Source organism: Diadema setosum, chromosome 8 (genome assembly GCF_964275005.1).
Source record: "Diadema setosum chromosome 8, eeDiaSeto1, whole genome shotgun sequence".
Taxonomy (NCBI): domain Eukaryota; kingdom Metazoa; phylum Echinodermata; class Echinoidea; order Diadematoida; family Diadematidae; genus Diadema; species Diadema setosum.
Window position 1 is genome coordinate 19,264,361 of NC_092692.1, and position 27,229 is coordinate 19,291,589.

At 40.4% G+C, this 27,229-nt stretch overlaps 2 protein-coding genes across 2 annotated transcripts; both read right to left on the bottom strand.

Moving 5' to 3' along the window:
* Positions 1-16,050: 16,050 nt before the first annotated feature.
* On the bottom strand, positions 16,051-18,109 carry LOC140232123 (52 kDa repressor of the inhibitor of the protein kinase-like). The gene is made up of 3 exons (XM_072312270.1): positions 17,352-18,109; positions 16,646-16,853; positions 16,051-16,407 (listed from the first exon to the last, which is right to left on the bottom strand). The coding sequence occupies exons 1-3, from the start codon at positions 18,107-18,109 to the stop codon at positions 16,051-16,053; spliced, it is 1,323 nt and encodes a 440-aa protein (XP_072168371.1).
* Positions 18,110-18,153: 44 nt separating this feature from the next.
* On the bottom strand, positions 18,154-18,998 carry LOC140232124 (uncharacterized). Its single transcript, XM_072312271.1, has 2 exons — positions 18,461-18,998; positions 18,154-18,404 (listed from the first exon to the last, which is right to left on the bottom strand). Exons 1-2 carry the CDS (start codon positions 18,996-18,998, stop codon positions 18,154-18,156), a joined length of 789 nt encoding a protein of 262 aa, XP_072168372.1.
* Positions 18,999-27,229: the final 8,231 nt, after the last annotated feature.

Consider the following 27,229-nt stretch of genomic DNA (forward strand, 5'->3'; position numbering starts at 1 on the left):
AACCTGTCATTTCAATATTTTGTCAGTTTTGTGAAATTGTCATAACACATTGTGAAGACATTGTACCATACACCTATTGGGAGAATCATGCATTATGGTGGAGGCATCAGTCGCCATAGCGACATTTCTAGTTTTTGTCCCGCCGAACGAGTTCGAGCAGGGGGCTATGAAACGGGCTCCGTACGAGTGTGTGTCTGTGCATCCGTCCGTCCGTGCGTCCATCCGTGCGTCCGTCCGTGTGTGCGTCCGTGTGTGATCAAAATGTTAAATTTGCTACTTCTCTGTCATTTATGAGCCAATGTTGATTCTGTTTGCTTTATATGATAGCACTACATGGGAGCTTTGAAACTTCTTCACAGAATTTCAGTTGTGACCTTTGACCTTGACCTTTGACCTATATTGTACATTTTGCTACAAAATGCTACTCCTTCGCCATTTCTAGCCCGATTTCGATTCCGTTTGCTTTATGTGATGGCACTAGGTGAGGGCTTCAAAACTTCTACACAGAATTTTGACCTTTGACTTCTTTGACCTTTGACCTTGATTTTTGACCTATATTGTACATTTTGCTACAAAATGCTACTCCTTCGCCATTTCTAACCCGATTTCGATTCCGTTTGCTTTATGTGATGGCACTAGGTGAGGGCTTCAAAACTGCTACACAGAATTTTGACCTTTGACTTCTTTGACCTTTGACCTTGATTTTTGACCTATATTGTACATTTTGCTACAAAATGCTACTCCTTCACCATTTTTAACCCGATTTCGATTCCGTTTGCTTTATGTGATGGCACTAGGTTAGGGCTTCAAAACTTCTACACAGAATTTTGACCTTTGCCTTCTTTGACCTTTGACCTTGATTTTTGACCTATATTGTACATTTTGCTACAAAATGCTACTCCTTCGCCATTTTTAACCCGATTTCAATTCCGTTTGCTTTATGTGATGGCACTAGGTGAGGGCTTCAAAACTTTACACAGAATTTTGACCTTTGCCTTCTTTGACCTTTGACCTTGATTTTTGACCTGTATTGTACATTGGCTACAAAATGCTACTCCTTCGCCATTTCTAACCCAATTTCGATTCCGTTTGCTTTATGTGATGGCACTAGGTGAGGGCTTCAAAACTTCTACACAGAATTTTGACCTTTGACTTCTTTGACCTTTGACCTTGATTTTTGACCTATATTGTACATTGGATACAAAATGCTACTCCTTCGCCAATTCTAACCCGATTTCGATTCCGTTTGCTTTATGTGATGGCACTAGGTGAGGGCTTCAAAACTTTTACACAGAATTTTGACCTTTGACTTCTTTGACCTTTGACCTTGATTTTTTACCTATATTGCACATTTTGCTACAAAATGCTACTTCCGGCGGGGACATATATTACGCACCGCGTAATTTCTACTTTTCCTTGTTTAATATATAACTGGCGTACTTTTGGGTCATTTTAAGTGTATTTTGTGACTTTGATAAAAAATGTGTATCAGCTGTACAGGTTTTTTATCTCGCCTTATCAGCCTTAAGTGAGCTATTGCGATCGCTCTTCGTCCGGTTTCCATTGTGCGTCGTCCATTGTCCGTCGTGCGTAAACTTTTTACATTTTCATCTCCTCCTTGAAAACCCCATGACTGATTTTTGCTACGTACTGTAGGGGAGAATGGACTGGGACGCTGTGGTTGTAGGGGGTCAGCACCCGGTGGAACTACCACAATTGCTTGGGTGCTGTTGACGGCAAGCATGTGGCAATTAAGAAGCTATCCAATTCAGGGTCTTAGTTTTTTTAATTTAATTACAGAGGCTTTCACAGTGTTTTTCTCCTGGCAGTCGTGGATGCAGGATACAGATTTCTCTATGTTGATGGTGGAGCAGAAGGAGGCGTCTCAGACAGAGCGACATGAGAGTACTGCAGCCTGCACGAAGCAGTAGGTGAGGGCAAAGCAGGACTGTCTTTTTTTGTTGATGATGCTTTTGCTCATGGTTGATAAAAACCTACTCTCATCAATCACGTATTTCAAGAGAAGTTAATAAATCTTCAACTACAGGTTAAGTCGTGCCAGGAGGGTCGTAGAAAATGCCTTTGGCATTATGGCTCATAGGTAATTATCTCGACTTATTTATTCTTAGTCTTTCTATACTATCTGTTGATTTCTAGGGTTCTTTCATTGAAATCACGCGTATATTCTAATAGGTTTCTCTCATCATCTGTTGATTTTCAGTGTTGTCTCCTGTTGTTTACACATGTTTCATAGGAAAACCTATATCTCAAAACTACATTGTGTATTAACATTTTCATTTCAGGTTCAGATGTTTCCCAACAACACTCCACCAAAGGCCAGAGACTGTCAACCTGATCATAGTGTGTGACTGCGTGATGTACAGTTTGGTCCTGACGAGGCAGCCACTGATAGTGATGGCAGCAGCAGATGTCCACCATGAAGATCCTTCTACACACAGGACGATACAAGGGGCATTGGGGGAGGACCTGGCGGTTCATGGATTGATACCTCTGTCAGACAACACTTGCCATTAAAGGAGGAAAAGGAGCAACGTGAATACCTACATCCTGTATTTCATTGCATTTGTACTACGTCTCCCCCTCTGGTGCTGTTCCGTGGCAAGAAAGGATGGTCAACCCGTAATGTCAAAGTTATCTTGCTGGACTTTTTCGTTCTGTTCTTGTTCCCTTTAGCATCTGTAGGTGGAGAATCACAAGTTGGCATGTCATGCAAGCTTTACCAGGATATATTCAGTACGTCAAGCGATGTGGATACGATGGCATTGTGGTGCAATCGCATGGAGATTTGCGAGTGTATAGCCTTGATTTGGATGACAACATTTAATCGATATCATTCTATCTGGCACGGTGAGAACTAAAATGTGTCTGTTGTCTAGAAAGAGTACTTGAATGTCATGTCGTTTCCTAAGCCCTATGACTCATATTACAACAATACTCTCTTTGTAAAGATTCGCTAATTCCACCCTCATGAAACAAAATGATTGTTGACTCTGTGTCATATTCTCTTTTACCATGCAATGTGACAATACTGATAACGCAAGTGTTGGAAGTTTAGGGTAAATATCTTTCACAATTTGACATAATTCATGTACAAATGTATTTCCAATTTGATTCTATAACTGTTGTAATCGGGAGGGGTTGAAAATAAACTTTTAACAAGCGACTTGGGAGAATATGTTTATTTCAAGAAAAAAAAAAATGACGGGCAATCTTTAATCCCCAAACCAACGCTCAAAAAAAAAAAAATCGAATCAAGTAACTAAGGTATCCTGTTGTACGCTGTAAAGTCAGTTAACATTGTTCTTTTATAAAGTCAGTTAACAATGTTCTTTTAGAAGTACACGCATGTATTTATTGAGGTAAAAGGAGCCGTCAAAGTCAGAAACATCACGAGCTGCACACTTTCATGTTTCATGCTTCATAGTATATATTGAATGATTGTGACAAAACAATGAAAGTAAATGACTCTTTTTTTTCTATTATTCTAAGTGTGTGTGAGAGTGTTTTTTCTCGTAATTCATATATTACATGAATATACGTTCAACACCAGGAACAGTAAGGTTTTGTTTTTATTCATATCGCGCAAGAAGAGGTCCTTCGGTAGTGTGGATGCATATTCATAATGGGCAGTGACAATAAAACCTCGTTCTTACGTGTCACTGAAATTGCGGTATTTCTGTGATGGCCGCATACCATATTAAAGTATTTCCACTATAGACAAATGTTGGTATGATTGCATGTTAAAAAGAAAAAAAAACTAAAGCAGTGTTTTCATAATTCGGTTTCTTTTTTCTATGCTGAAAAGCAATGCTAAAAACGTAGTTAAATCTAATTATATTTAAAGGTAAAGGAAATGCTCCATTCTCACAAAAGATATTTCGATCGTGATAACGCAAGATCATTTCTGCTCTGGAAAACAGAAGAAAGCATGATCTTATATCCTCCCTTAGCTATAGAAGTTCCTTCAAGGGAAACCAAAACAAATGGCAACGCACTTAGGACACTCTTTCTATCCTTTTCTTTTTTGTGGTCACCCCCCCCCCCCACCACGCAACTCTTCAGATACTGAAGCAACTAGCTCACTTGACAGCCACGGAAGATGCAGGTGTAATATGTAATATGCAATGTGTAATGTTTAACAATAACAAATTGATTTAGTTAGCTGTTATCATCGGGAGAGGTTGAAAATAAATATTTTTTTTTTTTTTTTTTTTACAAGCGACTTGGGAGAAAATGTTTATTTACAAGAAAAAGTATTTTAAAAAAATTAGGGGCAATCTCTGTAAATCCCCAAACCAACGCTCAAAAAACATTGAATCACTTAACTAAGGTATCCTGTTGTAAGCTGTAAAGTCAGTAAACAATGCTCTTTTAAAAGTACACGCATGTATTTATTGAGGCAAAAGGAGCAGATGAAATATGTAATGTGTAATGTTTGACAAAAATATAAAAATGCAAGTTAGAAAGTTTATCTGGCCGTTTGCCTACTGTATCACTTGCAACAGTCTCTCCCCGCACTATATGTGTTTCTCAAGTATTCCCACGTGGTTACGATCTTGCCGTCCCTTTTGGTCCTCTTGGACTGCCCTGATCCACTTTTTCTTCTTTTTTTTTCATAGTCTTCCCCAGGTGGGTCTGCATGTTCTCATACAATTTCTTGCACTGGTCCCCTAAAAGTACAATGTTATTGAAGTAAGTGCATACATGTCTAAGCAAATTAACGAGAAAAGTTTTTAATTACGTAGGTTTTTATCATATAGGCCCTAAAAGTTCAAAATCAATCACGATACACAATAGTCGTTTCATGCAAATATACATTTCGATATTCTTTGCAGAGACGACGGTACGTATATTTATTCAGTTATAATGGTATGTCGGGAGATCAATTAAATACTAGAAAAAAAGAGATTGTGTAATGCATGCTTTCAGACCATGGAACTACTAGTACATCATGTAGCTCCATGTTTAGACCATTACGGTCTTTCAATAGCGATCATGGAGAAGATGCAATGACTGATATGTAACATGGACCAGCTTTTCTTAAAGACAAGAGTACTCACCTGAGGCAGGGTGGATCTAGTTGCGCCCCAGCTTGTGTCCACAACCTGGTCTTGGCGGCTATTAACCATTCTCTTTCTCTTTTGTCGGACAATATATTGTCGTCTCTCTTTGATAAATTCGGCCACGTGTTCTGTGGACTCAGTTAGCTCCTTGTAATTTGGGATGTCCTTTTTGGACCCCCTGACCCTCTTCCCATTCCCTTTGCCTTCGACCTTACAAGGGCTCACCTTGCAAGAGCTCACCTTCAAAGGGCGTACCTTGCAAGGGCTTACCTTGCAAGGGCTCACCTTCCACTGCTGAGGTTCTGTTTGAACTGTAAAGGTCTGCTCCATTGTAGGTTTGTCGTCAGGAGAACTCTTCGTCCCTTGTGGTCCTCTTGGCCTGCCCTAATCCACTTTTCTCTCTCTTTTTTCAAGATCTTGAAAGGGCTCACCTTGCAAGGGCTCACCTTACAAGGGCTCACTTTGCAGGGGCCCACCTTGCAAGGGCCCAACTTCAAAGGGCTTACCTTGCAAAGGCTCACCTTCCACTGCTGAGGTTCTGTTTGAACTGTAAAGGTCTGCTCCATTGTAGGTTTGTCGTCAGGAGATCTCTTCGTCCCTTGTGGTCCTCTTGGCCTGTCCTAATGCATTTTTTTTTTTCAAGATCTTGAAAGGGCTCACCTTGCAAGGGCCCACCTTGTAAGGGCCCACCTTCAAAGGGCTTACCTTGCAAGGGTTTACCTTGCAAAGGCTCACCTTCCCCTGCTGAGGTTCTATTTGAACTGTAAAGTTCTGCTTCATTGTAGGTTTGTCGTCAGAAGAGGCGCAGCTTATAGGCGCCATGATGTACGTATATACGGATTGTGATTAGATCGTATTGTGACCATCATTCTTGACCACCTGTTGAGTAGGCGTAGACTATGCCCCTGGCATGCGAAAACTCTGCGAAAACTATGCGAGGTTAATGCGCAAAATTAAAAATCCAGCAAATAAATGTCTCGAGCCGAGTGTCGGGTCTTTCTACCTTCTAATTCTTCTTTAGTTCCCTGTCATGATCAAAGGACTTACTAATAGACTCCACAACCAGTATCTATACTTCCTTTCGAATTGACATACTTTTCATCTTTACAATCCCCATGAGCCACATTAGACTTTTACATTTTTCTTACTTTGTAAATTATATTTATCTGTATTTGTGGCCCCGAGTCTGAATTTTCTGTCACCCTCAACATGACTCACACCCATTACCTTAGACTTTCTATTGTTGTTGTTTATCATAAATGTTTCCTTTGCTACTATGTATGTAACTTTTCGAGATGTTCTTTTCTCAATTTTAGACCTGCTAATGCTAGAACTACTGTATGTATCTCATGACTTTATCTGTCTTAAGTGACCCTTGCGATGTCAAATGTCACAACTAGATTTTTCATATCTACGCTGCCTTTTAAGGGCCCAATTTTCCCGCAACAGACACTCATGCACGTACGTGCTAAAGCAGCAGAAGTGTTCCACTGGTTACTGGTCTTCAGTACTTCTGTATTTCGACTGGCTGCTTCCATATTAAAGGGAAATGTGACTTTTTATAATCATAACATTGTAATCTCACAGAAGACGTTCGTAAGTATGTTTGGCAGCGAATCCACAGACGAATTTATCCCAAAAAAACTTTGCTCCTGAACGTCTTTAAACGTCACGTATGTCTCGGTCACCTTCTTCAATATTCTCCCATAGTGGCAGTATATTATTTACTCTCTGGCCACATGCTGATTCCGCTGGTAGAAATTGATGTATTTCTCAAGCATCGCTAATGGTGTAGGATCGTAGTGACATGTCAATACCTCATCTATTCACTCAGTTTCAGTCCTGCCACCTTCCCCTCCTTTTTTATGCTACCAGACATCTACATAATTACCCATAGCTCCCATTACTACGTAAAACTTTAGCCACTTTCTTTTTGTCATCAGTTACATCATTAAAATAAGATATTAACCCGATCTATTGACGGTATGACTCATAACGCTTGACCTCTGGATAAAAAAAAAAGAACAGCAACAACAGCAGTAGCAACATCATCAACAACAACAACAAGAACAACAACATCAACAACAACAACACGCACGCACACATACACACACACACACACACACACACACATACGCACCGAGGGTACAATTCGGGGACCGGGTTTCGGTGTAAACTATTTCACAGAAGTGGGGACCGTGTTGGGATCCAGGTTGCAATTCGGGGACCGGCCAGGCATTTCACAAAATCAAAGTGACTTTTCGTATAAAAAAGCTCTAAAGGCTACATTCAGTACAACATTTTAGCAAAAAGAGGTCAAATTGATATTTTGGTCCCTAAATTGAGGTGTATATCCGCTAAGTGTGTTTGTGTTGGGATCCAGGGTGCAATTCGGGGACCGGCGAGTCATTTCACAAAAGCAAACTAACTTCGCGTCTAAAACAGCTCAAAATATATATTCAGTACGGCATATTACCGAAAAGAGTTAAAATTGATATTTTTGGAGTAAAATATAACCGGTCCCAAGATTGAGGTGTGTATCCGAAAAGTGTGTTTGTGCTGGGATCCAGGGTACAATTCTGGGACCGGTCATTCATTTCACAAAATCAAACTGACTTCGCGTCTAATAAAGCTTGAAACACTATATTCAGTACAACATATTAGCGAAAAGAGATAAAATTAATATTTTTGTAGTTAGATATAACCGGTCCCTAGATTGAGGTGTGTGTATCCACGAAGTGTATTTGTGTTGGGATCCAGGGTACAATTCGGGGACCGGCCCGGTCATTTCGGATAATCAAAGTCACTTCTCGTCTAAAAAAAAAACATAAAATACTTTATTCAGTATATTAGCAAAAAGAATTGCCTTAAAAAAGCTCTAAATACTATATTCAGTACAACATATTATCTAAAAGAGTTAAAATTGATACCTTGGTCCTTAACCGGTCTCTAGATTGAGGGATGTATCCTCGTAGTGTGTACAAGTTGGTACAATTCGAGGACCGGCCAGTTATTTCATATAAAGTAACTTCTTGTCTAAAAAAACACAAAATATACATTCAGTATATATTACCGAAAAGAGTTAAAATTGATATTTTGGAGTAAAATATAACCGGTCCCAAGATTGAGGTGTGTATCCGGAAAGTGTGTTTGTGTTGGGATCGAGGGTACAATGTGGGGACCGGTAAGTCATTTCACAAGATCAAACTGACTTCGCGCCTAAAAAAGCTGAAAATACTATATATTCAGTACAATATATTAGCAAAAAGAGTTAAAATTGATATTTTAGTCCCTAAATTGAGGAATGTATCCGCCAAGTGTGTTTGTGTTGGGATCCAGGGTACAGTGTGGGGACTGGTGAGTCATTTCACAAAATCAAACTTATTTCGCGCCTAAAAAAGCTGAAAATTCTATATATTCAGTACAACATATTAGCAAAAAGAGTTAAAATTGATATTTTAGTCCCTAAATTGAGGTATGTATCCGCCAAGTGTGTTTGTGTTTGGATCCAGGGTACAATTCGGGGACCGGGCAGTCATTTCACAAAATAAAACTGACTACGCGTCTAAAACAGCTCAAAATACTATATTCAGTACAACATATTACCGAAAAGAGTTAAAATTTATATTTTTGGAGTAAAATATAACTGGTCCCAAGATTGAGGTGTGTATCCGAAAAAGTGTGTTTGTGTTGGGATCAAGGGTACAATGTGGGGACCGTTAAGTCATTTCACAAAATCAAGCTGACTTCGCATCTAAAAAAGCTAAAAATACTGTACAGTGAAACCCCTTTATTACAAGGTCCGTGGGACCGGCGATATTACCTCGTTATAACCGGTACCTCGTTATGACCGTACGCATCGAAAACAAAGAAAAACATAAACACGACGTTATACCCGTCAATCAAACTTAAGAATATTTCTTACGTTGTTATTACATAATTATGGATCGTTATTATTGAGACAATAAAGGGAAATTATTTGTGAATTGATACAAAAAAAAAGATGGAAAAAGTAGGGGTTGAAATGCGTTAATTCTTTATTTTTCTTCCAAAAATCTCTTCGCATGATAATTGCACATTATGGTCTTGAGAAGTAGGCCTACTCGGCAGGATCATATTCGTGATTCTTTCTACACCTTTCTCTTCCTCTTGTATCGAACCATTCTGAAAGAATGTTTGGTTGTTTTTGTTTTTTTTTTTCGTTTGTGAAATACAGTGTACAGTGTAAAATGACAATGAACAAAATCAAATTGTATAAAATGCGTTTGTTAAGTTTTTCTAAGCACCAGCCCAAATAGAGTAACATGATTATCATGATTATATGCCTTGTTTATCGTAACTTACGAGGTATGTTACGCTGTTGGTGCCCAACGGGAATGCGATGATTTCATGAATCATTTCGGCTGTAGTCCTATAATACAATGTATTATCATTGCGCGCGAAGGGATTAAAAAATGCGTTATTTTCTTCCGAAAATCTCTTCGCTTTTTGTGCACCCGCTCTTGAAAAATATGTGACAGTGTTGAATTTAGAAGGTTGTGTTCCAGTTACTCAAATCTGTACCTCATAGACCATTCTGAAAGAAATAAAAATCTTCATTGTGAAATGCAATGTTAAATGATAATGAACAACCCAGATCTACTCAACATTGTTAAATGCGTTTGTTTCTTTTTCTTAACACCAACTCAATTAAATGGATTAACATGCGCTATTCAACTATTTTTACGCTAATGTCACCCGGCGGGATCGTGATGATTTCATTGAATATTTCGGTTTTAATCTTACACACTTATATTATTATTTGTTACATGATAATGAACAATCCCAGATCTATTCAAATTGTTAAATGCGTTTGTTTCATTTCCTAAACACCAACTCAAGTTGATTAACATGCGTTATTCAACTATTTTTACGCTACTGTCACCCGGAGGGATCGCATGATTTTATTAATTATTTCGGCTTTAATCGTATACACTCATAGTTACTAGCCAGCAAAACAACTGGAAGTTGGAACTAAAAATGGAGAGGATAAAATAAATGATGACTTGCACACGCATTCCGATATTATTGTCCATTTTGGCCACGAGTGTCGCTACATCAAAAGTGTTTGAGTGCGTTATACATGTATTTTTTTTTCTCTCGTTGCGCTGTGGTCTGACCTACTATAACGCACGCGTATCTCGCGAAAACACAATCGAGTGATTTCATTCAATAACTTAGTAGGAACATCGGAAGGTATTTCTGTGTCTTATCGCGTGGTTTAGAAGAAAACATGAATTACTCTGCAAAACGGGAAAGAGACATTGGACATGGATAGCGTGAATTTGGTTTTCAATGTTCCGTTTGTCGCGTGTTTGAAAGCGGCAAGTCAAGAAATGGAACCTCGCAAAAAAAAAAAAAAAATGGAGTGATTATGATTATGTTAAGTGGTTTAGAAGAAACATGGAAGGAACGGTACTCGGTTATTTGTCACTGATAATGGGCGGTAAAGAAGGATAACTGCGGGACTGAAACATGTTTGTTTCCGAGTCTTCCCGCTTCAGATAGTACATGTAGAGATCGAGACGGGACGGGCACTTGTACAGTGTATTATTGCGTTCCACACAGACTATGTAAAACGGGGATAGCGTTAATTCCCTTTTCAATGTTTCATTCGTCGCGTGTTTGAAAGCGGCAGGTCAAGAAATGGAACCTCGTTGTATCCGATCAAATTGCTCATGTTTTTCTTTATCATGATGCACCGAAAATGTCCACGTTATAACCGGAATCTCGTTATAACCGATTCGTTCTGCCATAGGTTTACACGCAAAGGAAAACGGGACCGACGCGATTATCTCGTTATAAGCAGTTCCTCGTTATAACCGAACTCGTTATAATGGGGTTTCACTGTATTCAGTAAAACATATTGGCAAAAAGAGTTAAAATTTATATTTTTGGAGTAAAATATAACCGATCCCAAGATTGAGGTGTGTATCCGCAAAGTGTGTTTGTGTTAGGATCCAGGGTACAATGTGGGGACCGGTAAGTCATTTCACAAAATCAAACTGACTTCGCATCTAATAAAGCTTGAAACACTATATTCAGTACAACATATTATATTTTCTTCTTAAATATAACTGGTCTCTAGATTAAAGTTTGTGTCAGCGCAGTGTTTTTGTGTTGGGATCCAATAAACTATTCGGGGACCGGCCAAACAATGAGGGAATTAGCTAAATCCACAATATTTTTGTATACTTCTTAGTGCAATTTTTTTTTTAGCATGGTAACACATTGTCAACAACGGAAGAATAAATTTGCACTTAGGACTTATCTTCCAGTTTCCTTTAATCCGTCACACATGCCAAATTAGGAGTTATTATGTAGTTGCTCAAAAGATAAAAAGAGTAGTTCGATCCACAATTTTAATGAAAAGCTGCCGTTGCCATGGCAACGCATTTGATAGTGACATAAAAGATGTCTTTACTCTCTACCTCTGACAGCAGTCACAGATGCCAAATTTAGTGTCAAATACACCCAAAAAAAAAAAAAAAATCTTTTGGTAAATATAACCGGCCCTAGATTGAAGTGTGCATCAACGCAGTGTGTTTGTGTTGTGATATAGGGTACAATTCGAGGACCGGCCTGTCATTTCAGATAATCAAAGTCACTTCTTGTCTAAAAAAAACACAAAATACTAAATTCAGCACAACATATTAGCGAAAAGAGTTAAAGTCTATATTTTCTTCTTAAATATAACTGGTCCCTAGAGTAAAGTTTGTGTCAGCGCAGTGTGTTTGTGTTGGGATCCAATAAACTATTCGGGGACCGGCCAAAGACTGAGGGAATTAGCTAAATCCACAATATTTGTGTATACTTCTTTGTGAAAAAATGTTGTTACCATGGTAACACATTGTCAACAATGTAAGAATAAATTTGCACTTAAGACTTATCTTCCAGTTTCCTTTAATCCGTCACACGTGCCAAATTAGGAGTTATTATATATGTACTATTCGGGGACCGGCCAAACACTGAGGGAATTAGCTAAATCCACAATATTTTTGTATACTTCTTAGTGAAAAGATGTTGTTACTTACCATGGTAACACATTCAAAGAATTGATTGTAACTTGAAAATTAAAAAGAGACAAAGCAAAGTTTTCACAGGCACGCAAACGTTCTGTAAAGGATGGGAATGTCAAAATAATGAATCAGTTCATTCACACACAGTTAGATTTTGCTTTCATCAGCGAGAAATACACCACTGTGCGGCGTCCAGGTGACGAATCCTGCATCTACGGCAGCATTTCAACCCTTTTCAGCCCGGACTTTCGGGAATTGTTCATGTTGTGGACTTTGTTTTTTACATCTGTCCACTTTTTTTTTTCCGTCGAGAAGTCCATTCCTTCTTCTAATCAGCTCTGAACACACCGGGGACTCTCCTGCAGTCGAGCAGTTTTTTTTTTTTTTTTCACCTCGACCTGGCTAGTGAGATACCTCTCCTCCTTAGCGTTCCACCTCGTGTATGCTCTGAATATCTCGTCATTACCGGCCTGCTGACGTGATAAGGAGCCTTTGACTTTGGTTGATCTCGCAGGGATGCTCTCGTCTTAATCCTCGAAATCATCGGGGTGCGTCCAACTGAATGACGCATGGAGAGACTTCGCTGTACGTTCTGCCTTGTGCTCGTCGTCATCATCATCGTCATATTCATCACCGGCCTCAGTCTCATTTGGTCTCGATCTCATCGAGGGATTTGCCTTTGTAGTTTTGGATCATTCCTTTTTCAGCAAGGGTCAGTACCTTGCTGACCTTGGCCAGCAGCATCGTTTCGTCGGGAAGACGATAGAACTCTCTGTTAATGTTGATGGAATGTCCCAAGTGATTCACTAACTGCTCGAGTTCATGTTCTTTCAAACCAAGGATTTGTGAAACTGTGGCCAAGTGCTTCCGCAGCCTAGTGCAGCGGATGTGCTCAGGATGCGACAGTTGAGCCTGTGTGGCCAAATTTCTTACCACTTCCGATGCGCGAAGAGGTGTTGTAGCCTCGGGAGAAGTTCTCCCAAACAGGAATTTCTTTCCTGCGTTGAAGTCGGCTAGCAAATCCATACTCTCTTTTAAGTGCTGTGGCAAGAGAATACTAACTGGTCTTCTTCTCTTACCCCTTACTGTTAGTACGGTCAATCTGTTCACAGCAAGTCTCTCGGATGTTGTGAGAGACTCCATTATTTCATCCTGGATAGGCCGCTTCTCTGTGGTTTGGCTGATGAAGTCGGACACTTCGACACCTTCAACTTCATCCCGTCTTCTCCGTTGTAGAGCACAACTTGTGCAAGTGTCACTGAAGCGAGTTCACCGTACTGCTGGCAAGTCATCTTTCCGTTCGGCAGGCTGGTCTTCACTTCTTTTTCTTTTTCATCGAGAAACTTATGGAACTTGGCGCAGTCTCTTGTGAGAGGCAGCCGTTTTGGAGCCTTCCGCGAGAACTCCTGTCGCTGACGAAGTGCCGGAGCCGTGATATGGCACTTCCATTCAGTGCTCATAAGATGGGCAAAGTAGTCGACTTCCGTAACCTTTTCGGGCAGACCCTCTTTGATGCAGATGTTTTTACGTGCATCGCGAGGTCGTTTAGACCGAACCTGATCCTGAGCGCCGTTGAGTAATTGTCGTAACACTGGGTTTCCTCGTCAAACCCCGCCAGGGAGATGGCACATTTCATCGCTGTTTCAAATGAGGACGGTCTTATCAGGTCTTTGGCTTTCACGATTTTTTTGTTGAGCTTGCGAGCCTTCATCAATGTTTTCGCAAGGGTCCTCATGACCTCTCTGGCTTTTGCGCATCTTCGCGATGAGTTACTTTTGAGGACCACGCTGCGTCCCACCGCTAAAATATCCCTGTCATTTTTAGCGATTAGAGATACATCATCCGGGACCATTTTGCGGATAACATCTTTCAGGCAAGGATGAAGTGCTTCGTTGTCATTGTGCATCATTGTCCTTGACGTACGGACATGTTTGGTGCCTGACCTGGGTTGTGTGCGTGGCTTTAGATATGGGCAAGTCTTCTTGTGTAGCCACAAGGTTTTCGAGGTAAAGTATCCGAGACAATCGCTGCAAGGGACGTAGGAATCAACAGTCCTCCTCCTTTTACTTGGCTGACACTTTTCTGAATGCGATGAAAGAGGCCTCTTCCGAACCACCAGGTCGTTGGCTTTGCCTTCATGAACTCTGAGATTGTGACGGTGATTCCCCATATTATTTCTAATAACGAGCCACTTCCGTCTTCTAGACTCGACGTCCTCCTTTGGAATAGCTGAAATTTCGATCACCATTATGTTCGTCGCTGTGCTTTCTCTCACAATGTCGTGGGAGTTTCGTTTGACGGGAGTGGCAAAAGAGGCAAAAGCTATATTTTGCCCCGACATCCTCGCAGACATACCGCTTGCTACTTGAATTTGCCCTCTCATTCTGATCATGAAATGATCTCTCATCTTTAACGCTTTCCTCGTCATCGTCATTTCGTGAGAAAAGAAGTCGTTCCGATGAGCCTTGGTCTTGATCACCGTCAGAAGTTTGTATACATGAAATAAAAATGAGATAGAAAACAAAAATATGTAATGCATTCAGATTTTTTAAAAGTAGAAAATATCACTAACAATGATTGATATCATCGCCCAAAGTTTCAATTTACACAAGTGAAAAAAAAAAAGTCTGGAATATCTTCAAATCACAATAATCTCAAGTGCCAAAACTTTTCGAAAATTGCTTTCAAACTACACAAGTATTTTATATGCACTCTTACAATTGGCAACATATACCTCAAAGCCTAGAACAAAATATTGTAGACGTATGTTCGCCTACCGTGGGGCATCCATGTACAATACTGTTCCCTTGGATATAGTATCTTCATCATCATGTAATTCCTTTAAGAAACCAATAAATAATTATGATTTCACGGGGTGATATGATCAGGTATCCCAGTATTATGTTAATAATTAAGTTATATGGGGAGGGCTGTGGGTGGGGAAGGGTATATTGGCAGTCGGTATGGGGGGTACCATTTTCACAAGTTTTTTTGTGTGATGTTGTTGAGTTGATTTTGTACTGATGTATCAATATTTGGTTCGTATCATATTATGTGTAAGTAAGTGTGTGTATAATTAGTTTCCTTGTATGGAGTTACGATTATTGTAGTATTTCATGTGAAGTTGGCCCCTCGGAAGACCAGCACGGTCATGAATTCCGAGCTGAGCAGGGCAATCCATCCGTTTATCTTTAGTTATATATCCCAGTTGTATTGCTATCATTATCATTATTTTTTTTTTTGTGGTTTGTACTGGTTCATACTGGTTTTCCTTTCTTTTAAAGCCATCTTCAAACCAGTAGGCTGCACGGGTACCTGTTGGTTTTTACTGGTTGACAAGTAATGTCTTAACATGTAAAAAAAAAAAAAATGCTGGTCTGTATTGGTTTCTACAGGTCTGACTTGTCTTTTTTCAACCCAGTTTTAAAACCAGTCGACTCTTCTGGTTTGTACTGTTCTCTACAGGTTTCCCTCTCCACTTGAAACCATTAAACAGTTCTGATTTCTTCTGGATTCTATTGGTCTAACTTTGAATTTAACACTCCATTTGAAAACCAGTAGACTCTACTGGTTTTTATTGGTTTGTTCTGGTCTTTTGACCTGTTGAATCTAATGGTCTCCAGGGGCGGATCTAGCTTTTTATAAAGGGGGGGGGGGGTTGGTGGCGTAATGCGAGGGATCTGTGTGTGAAAATGGCGTTTTCTTGCATCTAAAACACCACTATTTTTGGTATAGAAGTCATTGCCAAATTAAACCCCCCATGAAAATTTGTAAAATTTAGTTGCATTTTCCTACAATGTAAGGCCAGTTGACAACACAGATACAAAGAATTGGGGACCTTGGAATAAGCACTGTCAGCCTAATACTTTTATTATGAACAGCTTGTCACTGATACTCACTGGCAAATCTCAGTCGAATATGATGGACTGGCAGAAGAGACGTCGTGGATGTTTCTGCACAAATCGCTGAACTACTTTGTTGGGACTTAGCTGCAGGGTTGCCTGGTAGTGGATAGCCATGAGGGTGAGTCCAGCAAGCCTCTCTTCCCCCATAGTATATCGAAGATATGTCTTTACTCTTCTGAGTGCCGAAAAAGAACGTTCAGCCTCGCAGCTGGTGACTGGAGACGTGCAGCCCAGAATGATCAGCATCCTGATGGTAGGAAAAAAGTCCTCATCGGCATGTCTCAGGCAGTCAACCAAGTTCTCAGGAAGCTTAGCTTTGTCCATGTTTTGAAAAAATCTTGTCCAGCTCCCAATCTCTGCCTGAAACATAAATATATTAAATATCACAGTGCTGTCTCTTGGTGCAAACAATTATTAATATTGAGTACATTCAAGTGCCATCATAAGTATACAACTGTTTTCTGCATGGGCGTCGATGATCCCGGGGAGATGGGGGATATATCCTTCCCCCCCCCTTCATGACCCGTAAAATCATCCCCCACCCAATATTGACGGTCATAAGAATAAAAAAAAAAAAAAAACTGGGAGAAAATGGTACCTTAAGGTTTTCTGGTGAAGGAAGATCTGCTTCCCAGAACATCAGCTCCTGCATCTGTTCGTCAAGAGCCTCTGCGTTAGTCAGGAGTACGCTCGGAAGAAGTCCCATAATGGACCTCATGCATCGGTTTTCTGGGGAGAATCTTTCTGTCAGACCTTGGCTGAAGCTATCCAGAAAGGGCACAGCTATCGCTCTCTTGAAATATGTGCTATAACCAAAGAGAACAAATGACAATATATTGTCATCATTGTTATATACTATCTTTACAGAACATATGATTGCATTTGAAACTGTACTGGAGATTGTTGAAGATAACTTTAATAATAAAGAAATACTAATTCCGTGTTACTCAAAAACTGGTAGAAACTATCCCTGCCCAAGGAGAATGGTAAGAATTCCGCATGCTGAGGAAGGGTAGATCCACCATTTCTTTATTGACTGACATGGAGCTACTTGTTACATATCCTTTATTAACTAGAAAGTAATGACAAGCTGTACAAATAATTGAATTATAGAAAACAAAGATGGTTATTTTTAGCAAAAGATGATCCCTCCGAACATTAGCCTCCCATCTTATCGGCTAGATTATTGATAATGAGTCATTAAAGTCAGTAGGGATTGTTCCTTAGTATTGCACATTGTCGTCAAGAATGCACAGAATTAAGAATGATAGAAAATATCAATGACATACTGGTATAGTATTCACCTTGGTGTATCAGCAGGAACATTAGCTCGATTTCTCTTTACCTTGGTCGTTCTTGGAGTTTCGATGCTACTCCCAACGTCCTCTGCAATTGCACAAGACTCAATGAACCATTCATCCCACACTTCATCGATGTTCACGCGCATGCTTTGGACTTCCTTGGTGACAAAGTCAATGTGATCATACGCCTTGAATATGTCACTGTCTCTCTTCTGAAGTTTGACACTTAGTGCCTTTACCGGTTGCAGTCCACTTTTGAGAACCACCAGTGCGCTGATATGAGTTCCACTGGTAAGGGAACATCTCAGGCCCTCTGCCTTTACCAGGGTTTCTCTGTCCCAGTCCCAGTCTTCATAGTTCTCATCTTCTCCACTTTCTTCAGGTGCAGTTGTCAGCAGTGGATAAAGACCTGGTGTCACCATGGAGTGCAAGCAGGTAACAATGTATTTGTACAGAAGCACCAGGGTATCCAGGCAGTCATGGCGCTCCACCCATCTCGTCTTACAAAGGCCCTTCAGCTTCTTTACCTTTTGTTCAGGTGCATAAACCTGGAGCACAAACTCCAAGTACCGTTGCCTCTTTGGGGAGAGTTGAAAGAAGAGGTACAGCTCGTTAATGACCCCAATCACATTGCGCAATGCCTGAAATTTGCAGGAGCCAGCTACGGCCAGATTCAAGACATGTGATCTGCAGTGGGTATAAAGAGCAAGTGGATTCTGGGCCTTGACCTGTGCCTGGATACCAACATTGCTGCTAGACATTGCACTTGCCCCATCATAAGCCTGACCTCTAATGTTTTTCACATCTAAACCATTCCTGCGGAGGACGGACATGATAGCCTTCCCACCTTCTCTCCAGTGGCGCGTCTGAGGTGAATGAAGTCAATGAAGACTTCCTTGATCTGTGGGTGATCAGCTGTTGACAGATCAAGGAATCTGACACAGACAGAAAGCACCTCTTGGTTGGCATGGGGATCAGTGACTTCGTCAGCTATGATGCTATAGAAAGTTGTTTTCTTGAGAGGGTACAGGAGCTCCTCCTTCAGACATTCTGCTGCTGTTAGGATGATATCATTTTGAACAGTCTTAGAGATGTATTCTGGTTCTTCTTGCCTCTTCGCAGACGTTCATCCAGCACTGGATCCCTGGCAGCTGTGTGTTCCAGTAAAGCCAGAAAGTTCCCTCTGTTAATTAGGGGGTTGGCTGTGCTGTCATCTCTATGTCCTCTCAAGGACAAACCCTGTCTTGCCAGTAGTAGAATTGTTTCCACGATCTCGACCAGAGTGTGACGATTGGTTTCAGATAGTCGCTGAGCCTCACAACTGAGTTTGATGTCAATTCTAGACTCAGGATTCTGGTAAGTGCTGATGAAAGCCTTTGCTGTGTCAGTAGCCTGCTTGTGGTACATGTTGGCAGCATGGTTGGTGAGGATGCCATCTTTGCCCTTGGCACGAGCAAACTTGGTGAATGGGACTTTCACTAGACCTCCAAACGGACTCTTGTTGCTCTTTGCATACAAGGTACAGTATTTGCAGAAACCACCCTTTTGTGATGGTGAATATACCAGCCATGGGTACTCTTCAAGCCAGGAAATCTGGAAGCTAACTTTCCAATTGTTGCCGCCCTTTCTAACTTCTTGGAATGCCAGCATGCTGCTCTTGTCAGGCTTGAAATGGTTTGTCAGGAGCTGAAACATTTTTTGTGTCCGAGAGTTTTGATTTCTCATCTGGAGCAAGCAAACCGACATCAATTACATCAACATTCATGGCAGACTCCTCAAACTCTGGCTTGGCATCAGGACTATTACTACAGACTCCACCTGAAGCAGACCCAACCCCATCACCAGCAGAACTAGGACTTTCATCACTGCAAAGGACACTGTCACCACTGGTATTTGTATCACCCTGATCAGAAGCCACTTTGTGATCATCACTCTCAGACCTGTATAAAGGATGTGAAAACAGTAACTTCAATAGCTACTATTTACTAAACCTGTTCATTATCATGACCAATCCTGTAAATGATGAACTAATCCTGCAAACTACAACATTTGTTAAATGTTGTTTTTTTTAATGAGAAAATATAGTTTTTAATCATTGTTACAGCAAATAAAATTACTTAATTTTTGTGGCCCAAAAGGGCAACTGCCAAAAAAGTTCATATGGAGCTCTTGGAAATGCAAATATAATTGATATTCTATTCTACTGACCGAACGGGCCATTAAAATTTTCCTACTCACATTCTAAAAAAAAAAAAAAAAATGTTAATGGCAGTTTGATCACTTTCCTAAATATGCCCAAGTATAATTGATTCAATTTCAACTTAAACTAGTCAAAATCAGTACAGCAGGTATCATACCCGGCAGGGGGGGGGGGGGGGCAGGAATACCTGGCCCAAAAAGTGGTAGGCAAGTGCCGCTGGCAAAAAAAAAAAAAAAAAAGAATAGGGGCATCGCCATCGGCAAGGGGATACTATGAAAAATAGGGGGCATTGGAACGACCGGAATGGCAAATTGGAAGGAAAACACAATGCTTTGGAACAGTTTTTCTTTCTTTTTTTTTTCCATTGACAAGGAAAAACAGCATGCTTTGGAACGTTGTTTTTTTTTTTCGTATTTTTTCATCTACAAGACAAAAAAGTGTGATGTACTGGAACGGCTTCGAGCGAAAAAAGGCGATGCAACTCAGCGGCACATACCCACTACCCATTTTCTAAATGGCATTTGGTACTTACTACCCCCCCCCCCCCGGTTATCATTTAAACATGGGTATTATGAAGTATAGTTACTCGGATATGCTATCTACAGAAGATATGAAACTCCTCTGTTATATAGTTATAGAAGAAGAAATCAAAGCATAAGTATTAGAGTTGTATACTTTGTTTGTTTTTTTTGCCATTGGCTTAGCCTTAGATTACTCAGCGATTCATCAATCCTAAAACACGCCTGTGCTCTGGCAGAGAATTTGCACACACACCGTACAATACACAGCTACTCAAATTGTAAACTGACCAGTCGGGCGACTGAGCGCCCTTTCCCCGTGAAGCGTGGGCGCGCAGCGCCCCAGGCCTGCCGGGCCGGATGTGTTTTGTTTACTCAAATTGTAGTATTACAACACGTCCGTAACACCCCCATGTATGGTAATTTACCCTCTATGCCAACTGTTTTGCATGATTCAAACATACCTTCCAGTAAAGAAAGATGTGAGACTGGATTGCCGCAACCTCTTTGCCCTATTTGCAGGTTCCATAATGCTTGTGACACTCAGACTGATAAAAAAGTGAACAACTTGAACAAGTAATCCAGGAAATGAGCAGCCCAGCTCAGCGTTGCCAGGTCAAATCTTCACAAAATCCCAAAGAGATTTTCCCTAGTGGTACGTGACTGCTAGTGTGCGGGGTCTTCATACGCCCTGTACCATTGTTTTGTGAGCGCGCGCAAGGGGAGTATCGGATGATCTGACAACGAGGCGGTAGGATAGTTTAGAAAACCACGACAAAACCTTAAGGCGAAGACACCACGACAACACCACAAGATTTCTTAGGGTGTTGTCGTGGTTTAAGCGCGTAGTTTAAGCGCGCTGTGGCAGCGCGCTTAAACTCTGATTGTCGACAGATGTGAACGGAGTTTTGTTAACCACGACATATAATAGGGACGCTCAGTTTTTTCCACAATAGTGCGCAACCCTATGTGCAAACTAGGCGCCCTTTATTTTCTATCATAGTTATCTTTACCTCGAGGTTTTGCTAACTGCGTGTAGGTGTGAACGGCATCGAAGTTTTGTCGTGGTTAGGGGAACGCATTTTTGCGCTCGTAGTTAGTATAACTACAAGTTTTTGGATAGGTGTAGACATGGCTTTAGTGGTACAATGGCGGCCCCCATGAAATCACTGACTCCATTGTAGAGTCCGCCCTCTAGTGGTGGGGAGGAGAAAAATCTTTTTGCAAAATCCCCACCCAAACGACACTTCAAAAATCCCCAAAGTTGCCAAATTTTGACAGAAAATCCCCAAATTCGTTTTACATAAAACTCAATATTATTTTCATTCCCAAATATTTATTTTTCATCCCCAAAGACTTTAAAATTACAAGTTTAGAAAAAAAAGATAAGATGAAAAAAAAAAAACAAATGGTCCCCGGATTCTTTTTTTTTTTTTTTTTTTTTTGGGGGGGGGGGGTTGCAACCCCCCCAACCCCCCCCCCCCCCCCCCCTCTAGATCCGCTTCTGGTCTCTATGGGAATCCTACTGGAACCCTCTGGAAATTCCCATAGAAACCACTCAAATCCGGAAACCATTAGAAACCAGTAGAAGGTCTTTACTGGTTTCTATGGGAATTTCGACCTGGGTTGCCACGTTTGCGAAATTTATACTCATCCTTATCTATCTCTTCGATTTTTGCGATTTGGACATCACTGAGTTCATGTTGATTATCGCTGACTTTTTTGCAGGAAAGCTCCGAGCTTGTCTGTAATCAGCGAATCTAGTTGGTTAGAAACCCGCTTGACTTTCACAGATTTTGCGGTCACGAAATCAGCTACGTCAGCCGGCTCCATAATTGGTCGTGGTGAAGATGCAAGCTAGAATGATTTACTACACAAGTATGTTAATGCCAATTCTTCAGCTGCCCATTGAACATTTCAGTCCAAACTCTTGTGCAGGAGTGTGCTCTATTTAGGATACAAACGATAACTGTAATCCTTTCACATGTTTACCAGCTGTAGTGTAATCAGATGAGAGGGCTCTGCACCAAACTTTCCTCATCAGGATTGTTATTGTAAGATGAGTACTGATTACCAGCTGTGCTCATACGTGGTAGAAGAAATACTGTAACTCCAGTGCTGGATACAAGTAACATTCTTTATGCAAGATTGTTACTGTATGAAACATAATGACCAGCCAAGCCAGACGGTTGCTTGAATAAGCAGATGAGAAAGCTCTGCACCGGTACAAGTTACGTTCTTTATTCAGGATTGCTACCTTATGGATGAACCACCGTCCGAGTAACAAGTCGGGGTAATGGTAAAAGGCCAAAAAAAAAAAAAAAAAAAAAGGGGGGGGGTTGCTAACGTATTAGTGATCCTTGTCATTCATAACCTATCTGTGTTATATTTTCAAATGACAAATAATGAGTACTGGGTATTCTAAATACACTTGTAAAGTCTACTGCTAGTAAAAATAATCTACATGATTGATATACAATTTTAAGTTACATGTTTATTTCAATACATATCCTATCATTGAGATACTCTGGCAAGTGTACATGTTGTCTTACAAAATAATGTCAGAAATGTACCATAATCTGAAGAATCCATATTTGATGGTACATTGCCAAAAAATAAGTAATTTATGTCACTCCACTTTTATCTGAGCTATTTTGTGCTTCTTTGCTCTCTCTATTAATGTGCTCATTAGACTTTCTATAGTTGTCTTATGATCTCGGCGTGAATATGGACCTTAAAAACACAGTCGCCACTGACAGTTTGTCTTCCTGCCAATTTGACCTGAGCCCTGTTCAATTTAGCATAGAGTTTTTGAATTGTACCAGTTTAATGCACATTGAAACTCACTCTTGCCTCAGAAATCACATCACATGTGACATCAAAAGAAAAACATTCTATAGCATCATACTGTCACTGAAATACGATATTAATAAAAATATGTCAATCTATCGTCCTCCACTTAATAATAACATCCTATCATGGTGACTCAGTAAAGGACTCAAAGCATTAGAGACAAAATATATGACATCATTACCAGTTCAAGATCAAGGTCGTTTAGTCCTCTAGCATCAATAACTGTGAACTTTCTTCCAAAGTCATCAAGAACAAAAATGTAAGATATCCTCTTGTCTCAGATTCTCCTAGGTTATCATCCTGCCCCTTCATCAAAGTTACTTTCTGTAGCATTTAGAAATTTGATCTTCTGCTCCACAGTACCGGTAATACTCCTTTCTGTGGTGTGACTCTCTACACCAAGAGTTCGGCAGCACCAGGGTTTCTCTTGCGAGATGAGATTGGCAGCGAAAAGCACACTCTCCTGACTGTCTTATGCATTGCTTTTCAGGGCTGGCAAGACCGATTTGAAGAACTTTCAACATTTGGTCTTTGATGCTTGACCTTCTGACGGTAGATAGTGACGCATTCATTTTCCTCAGCCCTGGGAACAATATTTTTCCCTGCTGTCATATTTGTCTTGAATTTTGCTTTTCACTGTCTTTCTCTTTCAAGTTGCTCTTGAATAGCATCCTCAGTAGGACTATCCCTTACCTGGACAAACTGTACAATGACAGATAAAAAAAGAAAAGAAAATGTTTTTAGGATGATTTTTTAACTTTCTGTAATGTGCTGTGGAACATATTGTGTGCCATGAAAATGATTCCGTAGTTTCCTACTATAATTATGAGCTTCAAAGGAAAATGCGGAGGCTGCTCGAAGTGGTCCCCAAATTTTGACATTTTGTACATAGTAAGGAGATGAACATTGAATGTGATATGTTCTCTGCCATATGGCAATTCTACTCCAATCACAAACTTTCGATGGCCAATTAAGCCCCATCGTCCATACCTCAAGGAACATTTGTTTGCAAAAGAATGTTGATAGCAAACACAGGAACAGATTTTCCAACTACAATGGGGTCGGTCCCTGTACTCTTATGGGTAGACTGCAGACTTCACGGGGTGCTGTCATCAGCAATGGCCTTTGGTGGGTCTCTCTTGTGATCAGCCTCATCGGATTAAGGGACTGGTGGGTCTGTAACTCTGGGCGGCTGCTCTCTGGAAGTGGCATGGTTTTGATATGTACATCTTGTATATTTCCTCTTCGCTGCTGCCTCCTCCCCAATCATTTGGCTGATTCTACCAGCATTTCTCTAATCACCTCTTGTGAATTGCTCTTCTTTCCTCTGCCTCCTTTTATCACATGTACCTGGCAGAGGCCGCAGCATGGGTTATGTAATAGGCCTCGTCACGATGATTTTGGTGCTGCCTTCCATATAGTGTCTCCCAAGATCGCAACGGCAGGTGCTTTCGTAGCTGCAGTGAGTACATGTGAATGTCAGCTCTGTATGATGTACTGTTCTTACATCTCTCTAAGCTTCTCAATATGAAGAACGGCCATAGCCACATACTGGAAACTTGAACATTATCTGCTTCTATGTCCCTCCATCTGTTCAACACTGCACGCAAGCGTCAAAATGACGGCAGTAGTCCAGCCATGGGGTGTTGCTGACAAATCTCCCTGGCATAAATCCTTGCAGCCTTGTGAGCTGTGTACTTATTGTCCCATTGCTTCTGTATTATCTTGGCTTGTATTGTAACTTGGATTTGCATGAAACTGATGAAGTGTAAACTTGGCATCTCTCTTGTGAAACAGCATCTCCAAACTCTCCCACTCTAACTGCGATTTCAGGGTCATCAGGATCAATAGCCCCGAATTGTTCCTTGAACGCTTGCGTCTGCACCAACTTCAGATAATGCACTTTATCATTTTTATAATTGTAACATTTTACTTTCACTGTTTCAACGTGTGTGAATAACACTTAACACTTGCAGAGTATGAATGTGCTTGACACTTTGATTGACACGTGATTTAAAAAAAAAACAGAAAATGATAAAACCAGGGTTAATGCAAACACTAAAAATTGTAAAAGCCTTTTGTCTCTATGACTATTCATGAACAATATCCATTTAGACTCTGAGTAGCTTTACAGTATGTCAGTCTGTCTTGCTTTACTTTTGCCTGACAGTTACATTGTGCATAACAGGTGAAAATCAAATGGATCAATTGAAAAAGAAATTCATGTAGAGCTATATTATTGTCGGTAGTTTATCAATCTGTCAGGAATACAACTGTTTAATCTCTACACACCTCTGTAGTTAAACCAATGAAATTCTTCCTCGGCATTAACATTGTTTACACAATAGTATGTATGCACAATAATCATGTTGACAACATGCATGTGAACAGAATGCTTCATATGGGCTGAGGCTTTAGCGGTATGCAGTAATATGCAAAGAAGTTAAAAGGTTAACAAAATCGGACAGTATTCTTCTGCCATATAATATATAGACAGCATATTTTTCCTTTCATGTGAAGCGGCTTAGGTTATTTCAGATAAAGTCCACAAAATGTAAATTTTCCCTTAAAACCCCCTCCCTCCCTCCATCCTTCCCCCAGGAGGAAAAAAAAAAACCCCGACAACAACAACGAAATGCAAAAAGCCATAGGAACAAGACAAAGGCATTGTGTTCATGGCATTTCCATTATTCTTTCGAATTGTGACTTGAAAGGAAAATCAACAATAAAAATATTGGCAATTGGCAAACTATTGGCAATTACTGGCATCATCAGCATCTCATGGCAGTTTCCTTCTTACATGCATTTAAGCACACAAATCCCCTTCCTCATCATAGACAGAGACGATGTCTTCGTCTCACTCATCAATATCCATATCCACAGTATCTGTTGGCCAAAGAGATTTTCCCCAGTGACTGCTAGAGTGCGGACTCTTCATACGCCCTGTGCAATTGTTCTGTGAGTGCGCGGAGCTAGCTTGGCCCTTGCGCGAGAGGCCTAAAAAACATATCACCGTCAGAGGGCGGACTATCAAAACAAAATCTCATCTGTGACGTCATTTGCGAAAAGCTGTAGGGCCACGGGCCAAGCCCACAGAAATAAATATTGTATACACATGTAGGTAGAATGATCAGTTGTGAGGGAATGACATTTGCATATTCAAGGAACGAATTAGAGTAGTTACCGAGATAGCAATGAGCGCGCTTTTTATATTATAGGAAAATAAAGGATGTGGTGCACTCTTTTGGTGAAATTCGAGAGCTTTTCAATCTAAAACGGTAGGAAATTCACCGCCCCTGATGCCCCCGCCCGCCCGCCCAGCGTTATACGGCAATGTGTTCATCTCCCAAAGTCCCAATCTCGGGTCTTTACATCTATACCACAATGCAATAATGTTCGTCAAAATTGATTTCAATTGATATAGATTTATGGAAGTAGTTCTCTCCACAAGATTATTAAGAGCATATGCAGTAACTATGGTAACGTCTTGTCTGGTACAAACACAAGAGTTTCTTGTATGACCACACTTAAGATCATTATAGGTCTACACACCAAATATGAAATGAATTGCTAGAACTCTGGCAGTTGTTCGCTCGACAATGTTTTGGGAAAGTTGTGGTTACCATGGTAACACTTTCTCAAACAAAACAACTTAAAATGTGTTGCACATCTGAACCTTAATGTTATCATTTACCATACTAAATTACTTCAAAACTGTAGAGTTTTCGCGACACCGCCCGACCACAACGCTGATTCCAATACAACCCCTTATACACTTATTCGAGTCATGCGGGGGAATTGATATAAAACTCTTTGCAGAGGTATACTAAACAATGGTATGTTCCACATTAAAACAGGGCATTGTCTATAAATCTATTGGTGTAAAATGAAAATGTATAAAATGTTTCGCCTTAAGATTTGTTCACTCCATTCCATCGCGTCTATGTCTTCTCCTTCTACTAGCATAATGCCACAATATGCAGTGTGCCTGGTTAATATCGTTTGCTGACTATTGCTCGATACCACCTGGGGCGGACCATGAAGGGTCCGCATATTTTCCCGTTTTCTTAGGTTATTTCAATAACATTTTCAACACTTAAACCTCATTAAGACATAACTAGGGTAAAGGTCGTTTTCTTCCGCAAATGCATGCTTTACATTTTCTACAAAACGAAAGCATTGTTAAAAATTATTACTCCCCGAGAAATATGATTTTCTTGGTAAGTATGTGTCGTCTTGAGCATTGGTTGTTCTTTACGTAACGTTCTGTAAACAGCCGACCATGGTGATAGAGAACAGTTTTCATGAAA